Source organism: Dryas octopetala, chromosome 8 (genome assembly GCF_963921425.1).
Source record: "Dryas octopetala chromosome 8, drDryOcto1.1, whole genome shotgun sequence".
Lineage (NCBI taxonomy): Eukaryota > Viridiplantae > Streptophyta > Magnoliopsida > Rosales > Rosaceae > Dryas > Dryas octopetala.
In genome coordinates, this window is record NC_141373.1 from 11,650,925 (window position 1) to 11,658,224 (window position 7,300).

The 7,300-nt window shown below is 36.8% G+C and overlaps 1 protein-coding gene across 1 annotated transcript; it reads left to right on the top strand.

The window, feature by feature from the left end:
• The first annotated feature begins 4,215 nt into the window (after nucleotides 1-4,215).
• LOC147277229 (uncharacterized) lies at nucleotides 4,216-5,146 on the top strand. The gene has a single exon (XM_086255112.1). It carries the CDS (start codon nucleotides 4,237-4,239, stop codon nucleotides 4,921-4,923), a length of 687 nt encoding a protein of 228 aa, XP_086111238.1. The 5' UTR covers nucleotides 4,216-4,236; the 3' UTR covers nucleotides 4,924-5,146.
• Nucleotides 5,147-7,300: the final 2,154 nt, after the last annotated feature.

Consider the following 7,300-nt stretch of genomic DNA (forward strand, 5'->3'; position numbering starts at 1 on the left):
TATCATTAACAAAAAAACAAGAAGCTATAGGGTCGGTTGAAGCCATTGCCCCCAAGGCCTCACCATGTCTTCGCCACTACCTCCCCTAACCTCACCTTCACCAGCCGGAATTTGGACTAGGAGGGGGGCGCCTGTCCCAAAACCTGCGCTCTTGGGGTTAGCGATGTTGTTGGTGTTGAGAGAGGGGTCGTCGGAGAAATCGTCGACTGGCAATGAGGTGGAGGTGGAGGTGGAGGGGTCACATGAGAGATATTGGGGGTAAAATGGTCATATAGAAAAAGTTTGGGAGGCAAAACTTTTTTCTATTTGAGGGTAAAATGGTTATGTCACACTTTTTTGATGACCTTCACTATGACAAACATAAGCCCATTTTTGTTTTCTAATAAGCCCAAGTGCACATCATGATCTATATGTTTCTACAGCTTATTTCATTGTTGTATGAAAACTTCATTATTTTGAATGCACAATTGTTTTTCTCAAGATATTCACAACAATAAAAAACATCTTTACATAATTAGAATTACTTTCACAAACAAAAAATTAAGAGAATTAACTTGTTCTTAAGGTAATTAATCATCAAGGATCTCTAACAAGAGTAAGCATTTTTTTTTTTAAATGAGCAAGATTGATCAACTTTTACCATTGAAAAAAAGATATATAATTATTCACTTGGATTTACACATGCTACTAGCCTACTATATACACAAGAAATTATTTCATATTTTATGCTAAAAATAATTATTTAGAAAATATATGTCATAATATATTAACAAAAATAATAGAAAAATTGAAAAAAAAAAAAAATCAATTAATCAGAGGTGAGGGTGGCCCGTGTCCCCCCTGGTCCCTATGTGGCTCGGCCACTGACAATAAGGATGCAATCTATTAACAACTAAAAGATCTTGTTCTCCTAGAGAAACTTGGAAAATAACACACGCACTCTCTCTCTCTCTCTCTAGCCGCCTCTGCTTGAGTGGCCATATATCCTAGCTAGGTACCTATTCCAAGAAAGGCAACTAATTATTTCTTTCCCAAGTTTCCAATTACTAGCTGGAATGCAAAATTTTGCTTTCCTAGTTTTCAAAGGTGATTCACTGGATTCTATAAATTAAGGGCACAACACACACAACTAGTCACAAAGCCTAAGTCGACTGCTATAGTTTTTATTTCTCAAAGATCACACTCTGCGCATTTGCCTTTTTCTTTCTGAGAAACACTTACAGACTTACAGTCACTATTTCATCTTTCATTTATTCATTTTGCCTTAATTTTTTTTCTCATTTATATATGGCACCTTCTTCTTCTTCTTCTGTTGCTGTTCTTGATCTTCCAGTGGGTTACATATTTCAACCAACCGATGAAGAATTATTGGGTTATTATCTTTACAACAAGATTTGTGGCACACCCTGCAAGTACGACGTTGTAAAAGAGGTCGACCTTTATGGAAACACTGAGCCTTGGGATATCTGGAACGAGTTTGACGGACCCAAATTAGCGAAGAACCAAGACTTGTATTTCTTTACGAAATTGACGAAAGTGAGTGACAAGGGCTCGCGCGTGGCTCGTAAGGCAGGCTCTAAGTCTGGGACCTGGAAAGGTGAGAACTCTGGTACCCAAGTGTATTACCATATTGATGCTAAGAAAAAGAAGCACCTTTTAGGGTTATGGAAAAGGTTCCACTATGAGAATAATGAACCGGATCACCGACATGAAAGTTGGATTATGCATGAGTATAGCCTCGACGAATCCTTGATGCCCAAGTCAACAAATAGTGATGATCATCGTTACGTGCTGTGCCGAATTCGAAGGATTGTCAGAAAGAGAAAGCTCTTGGTTGCTGCTGCATCAGCTCTGCAGCAATCCCAAAACAAGATTCAAAGACTAGCTGCTCTGCCTATAGAGAATAATATTGGTGAAAGTAATATTGATAATGGTGGTCTCATCATGTCTGATGTAGTTGATCAAGTTATTGATCAAAATATTGTTACAGAACCCCCAACTGGTGGGTTCATCTCTCATCAGTCTCATGAGCCTCCTGCAGACCAAGGGGGTCTGATCAGTAATACTCAGCAGCCAGAGTTAGACTATGGCATTCAAAATGATATTGATGATGATGACTTCTTGATTGATCTGTCATCAATTTGGGACAGTGACAGTATGATGATAGGGACATATGATGATCATGAGAGTCATACACATACTCATCAAGAAACAGTAGGCCAACTCACTGATGAGCACTACTCTGCAGCTAATGAAGAGGTACTGATGAATGCATATGATGATGATCATGACCATCATGAGAGTCATACTCATCAACTGCTCTCCACTAATGCAGCTAATGAAGAGATGATGATGATGATGATGATGAGGGCATTGGATCATGAACATGATGAGAGTCATAGTACTCATACTCAACTTCAACCCACCCCTGATGACTACTCGGACTTCATTCAACTCACTGACATTGGATTTGGGGTAACCGAACAAATGGGACCTCAATTTGGTATTGAAAATAACAATGCTCATATTAATCAATTTGATTACTATGGCGCGATGCAACCATCTTTCACAACACAAGATGATCAGCAGTACTCCTCATATGCATGCTTGCCGCAGTCTTCTTATGATCAGTACCAAGAGGAGGATGATGCTATGTGTTGCCCACTGCCACTTTGGACGTAATCGATATATCTACATATATTTACTTTTATTTGATTAGTGATGTTGCAATTGCTGTGTTAGTTAATTTTTTCACTACTTAATTAGCAATCATGGTCAGGTGATATTTGGTTTACCTTATTTTGCGTAGTATTAACTGGTGAAGCCACTGTTTTTGTTTTCCACTTATTTTGCGTAGTATTAACTTACTTTCGGGTGAAACCAAATTGTCTATTATAGCCAATGAAAAATATATTTATTTAAAGTGGTTTCTTGTGTAATTCTTTGTTTCCTTTAAGGTTGTCCCAGCCTTGCAATTTGCACGTTTGTGATATATATCACCAATATCCGGCACTGACAAATACAAAATAAGAAGCTAATTAAATGATTTTGTCACTGAAAGCCTTCAATTTTGAAACAAAATAATAAATAAAAAAAATATGTGCTTAAATAGTTTGAATAATTGTAATTTGTAACAACGTTTTGGAATTAATTTTCCATTACATATACTTTTTTTTTTAATATTTGAATTATAAGATTAAAAATTAGTTAATTTTAATCAACAAGCCAAGCCTGAACCAAATTCAAGTTGTCTCATTAAAGCATACTAGTATAGCTCACAAGCTTAACGAGCCAAGCATAGCAAAGCTCAAACTCAGCTTATTTTTCAATGAGCTTAATAATTTGTTTGACCTCATCTCGCATCTTTTACGAATTGATTTCGAACGAGAAAAAAATAGCACGAAACACGAGTTGAACTCAAACTTTATCGAGCCAATCTACAACCCTATGCAAAAGAGTTTTTAATATTTTCTATAGAGGTTAAAAAGCAATGAAAAAATTGCAATATTACTTGTGCAATATAAATGTTTTTTGGTCAAGATCGAAAATATATATGTTATTTAATTTGAAGGTTAGAGGATACAAAACTAGAGTTCAAATTTTTGTAGAAGCACTAATTATTTTAGAGGTAGTGTTTTAAAACTCTAAGAAAAGAGACTATGTTATACAAATTACTATGAATCATTCATTTGGTAAGAATAATTTACCAATTCCTCGTGTGATACTACATGGCCATCTCTCCCTCTCTCATTGGCTCTCTCTCTCTTCTTTCACTCTCTTTCTCTTTCTCTCTCTCTTCCTCTCATCTTTTGTCTTTATCTCTCTCTTCAAGGAATGTTACATCACTACAATATAAAGTTATGTAAGTTTTTTCCTCATTTGATTATTGTTAATTAGACCTAACCAATTCTGTACGTTATTCCACTGAGGGTCCTATCTTGCTGCTTGCATTATACAAAACAAGATTAAAAAATCAAGATACAATATTTTAAAAATTTATTTGGGAAGCCCATATATAGTTGTCAAGATATTGGTGGAAAGTAATGAAATAAAGTACATGCATGCAGTTGAGGAGTTGAACTAACAACACCAACAGCTTTGACGTACCCCAACCTTTGAGAGTAGCTAGATGTTTTCCACGTCTCTTACAGATCATTCCTCTCTCTATAAATGCTTGTTTTGATGCCCAACCAAAACCACAAGTCATAACCTTTGCAAGAAATATTAGCTCCAAACATGGCTCATCTTCCCCTCCCAGCCTTTGTCTTTCCACTTTTGCTTTTTAGTTTCTCGTTTATGAGCAGCAAAACAATGGTTGCCGGGGCTCGCCATCTCATGGAGACTCCCTTGCCAAAGCCTGAGCTGCCAACATTCCCAAAGCCTGAGCTGCCAACATTCCCAAAGCCTGAGCTGCCAACATTGCCTAAGCCTGAGCTGCCAACAATCCCAAAGCCTGAGCTGCCAACATTGCCTAAGCCTGAGCTGCCAACAATCCCAAAGCCTGAGCTGCCAACATTCCCAAAGCCTGAGCTGCCACCATTCCCCAAGCCTGAGCTGCCAACAATCCCAAAGCCTGAGCTGCCAACATTGCCTAAGCCTGAGCTGCCAACAATCCCAAAGCCTGAGCTGCCAACATTGCCTAAGCCTGAGCTGCCAACAATCCCAAAGCCTGAGCTGCCAACAATCCCAAAGCCTGAGCTGCCAACAATCCCAAAGCCTGAGCTGCCAACATTGCCTAAGCCTGAGCTGCCAACAATCCCAAAGCCTGAGCTGCCAACATTCCCAAAGCCTGAGCTGCCAACATTCCCAAAGCCCGAATTGCCACCTCTGCCCCATCTCCCTGAGCTACCTACGACCACATTGCCCACCATCCCATCCCTCCCTAATTCACACACCCCACCTCACAAAACTACCCTTCCTTGATTCTTATACATTGTAAAGATATATATCAACATGCAGTTGCCATTTATCACTACTAGGTGATGTGCCTGCAGTACCCATAGATCGAGTAGCGTATGTTTCTATATTTGTAATCATAAAAAGTGTTTCTTTATGAGGGGTTGTGTGGTTCATTCATGTACTTTTATTATATTGTGCTTGTGAGCACTACTGTTAGTGTGGTATTGTTGGATTGTTATTTTTAATATTTATTGGTATATATCTTCATATAATTATTATTTATAGTCACCTATTTTCATTGGTATACATTCTTTACTAGCTTCATTAATTTGACAAGATAAGTTACTCTGTTCACATTTAGAGAGCTACGGCAACGAATAGATGGAAACAGAGAGCTCATCAAACCCAAGCAACAGACTTGGTGACAGTAACCAGTAAGGGAGACCAAATTAAACTTGGGAGAAATGAAAATGCATGTTAAACAGTATTTAAAACAAACTGAAGCCAATGCCTTGTGCAATAACTTTCATAGTAAGCATTAAAGCTTAACATGAATCATGAGATCGAGTTTAACAAAATTAAACTCTGAAACAGATTCCTTATGACTCATGTTTTGTGTTATATTTTACTGACTAGAAGAACCCAATTAAAAACCAGAGTTTAATTTACATTATTCTCTTCCAAAGTTTCATATCTTCAATCTGCCGAAGGAAAACACATAATTATATAACTCCATTTTATTTCTTTGTTGCTGCTTTCTTCAATTTCATCTTGCTGAACAATAATACAATACTATACCCCCTGCTAAGACAAGTCCAAGGCACTTCATCATGCACAAAACCTTGACTAGTCAGATGTCCAAATTCCAATCAACAACCCATTACAGCTAGCACACATGAAACAGCATAAATTGATAGATTGGTAACGTTTATTATTCTTTAGTCTATGAACTATATTTCATGTTATTTTTAAAATGACTTTCTTCATGCGGTGCTGATATGATCACGAGTTTAGAAAGCTATTCTTTACCATATTTAGTGAATTTTTGCATTACTAAAATGTTGTCTATGGATCTTGGAAATTAAAGTAATAGTCCTTGTTACTATGGTTTATTTTGCTGCTCGAGGGATCACTCACTTGTAGATTGATAAGCTAAAATTTTGTATTATTTTCATGCGCCAGTGAATTGGTATTTGTTGATCGTTTATATTTGACAAGGACAAAACATGAGATTAATGATTTTGGAATTGAAAGCTATGAAATTTTTAAAAAAAATTAAATTCCTCTACATTCGATATTCATCATCCAACCAAACAAAAAAGTTATATAATGTACTCACAATTAATACCATGAATTAATTGACTATTTCTCTATCAACTAGGAAAGAAGTAATTATAACAAGCAAAAATTAGCTAAGCAAGTTTGTTGGAAACTAGAGCTTCAAAGCTGTTCAATCCATCAAAGGCAGGTGCAAAAGACAGTGCACGGCGTTGTGGTTCCACATTCTTATTCTTCTTGCTGCTCATGGCTTTGGTTCTTGCCTTGCAATTCTGAGGCAAAGGCAAACCAAATTCGTCACCAAAGTAGTCACCACAAATGCCTCCTTCATCAAATTCACTGAAAACAGACATTTTTGTCACGGAAGAACACAACTTTCACAGCTCACATAAACACAAGGCTTGAACACAGAGATTAATTATACTGGACCTACTTTTACTTGACCTGCAAGCTTCTAATTGTTAGGAAAGTGTCTTTCCTAGTTTAACGAGAACTAGACCTACTCTTACTTGACCTGCAAGCTTCTAATTGTTTAGCACTTTAGCGTATTATGAGAGAAAAAGAAAAAGAAAAAGAAAAAAGATGATGTCCTTTTTGGATTTGCAAAACTCCCCAGCTCAATTGGTCCGTGTGGTAATAATTATAAAAGCCCAATTTCCTAAGTGTAGTTACCCACTAAGCTCTTTTGGGTTTGCTTTGAAATGGGCCATTTTTAAAGGGGTTGAAAGAAAATCACATATGTACCTTCTCCAATTTGTTCAAATTTGGCAGCTCAAAAATTTCCTTTTTGATTCTAGAGATGCATCCATAGGCAGCTAAAAGCCTAAAACCATGAATTAAATTTTTTGAATAAACGCCTAAATATAACTCCATAAGCAGGTCATATTTTCACCTTTATGCTTTTACTCTCATGCTTCATTATCTCTTCATGTTACAGTCTTCCACGTAATATCCTAATTCCTTCTTAGAATTATAACCTGGTTAAAACTCAACCCGAACTTATCAACTCTGGAGTTGTTTATACACCATCATCTCCATGTATTTGCACAAACATGTCTGCATTTATGCATATATGTAAAAGAATAAATAGGTAAACTACTTTAGGATGAGATCATATTCTTTT

What these genes read in the sequence shown, in the direction of transcription:
- LOC147277229 (XM_086255112.1), top strand. Translation starts at nt 4,237, where the DNA reads ATGGCTCATCTTCCCCTCCCAGCCTTTGTCTTTCCACTTTTGCTTTTT.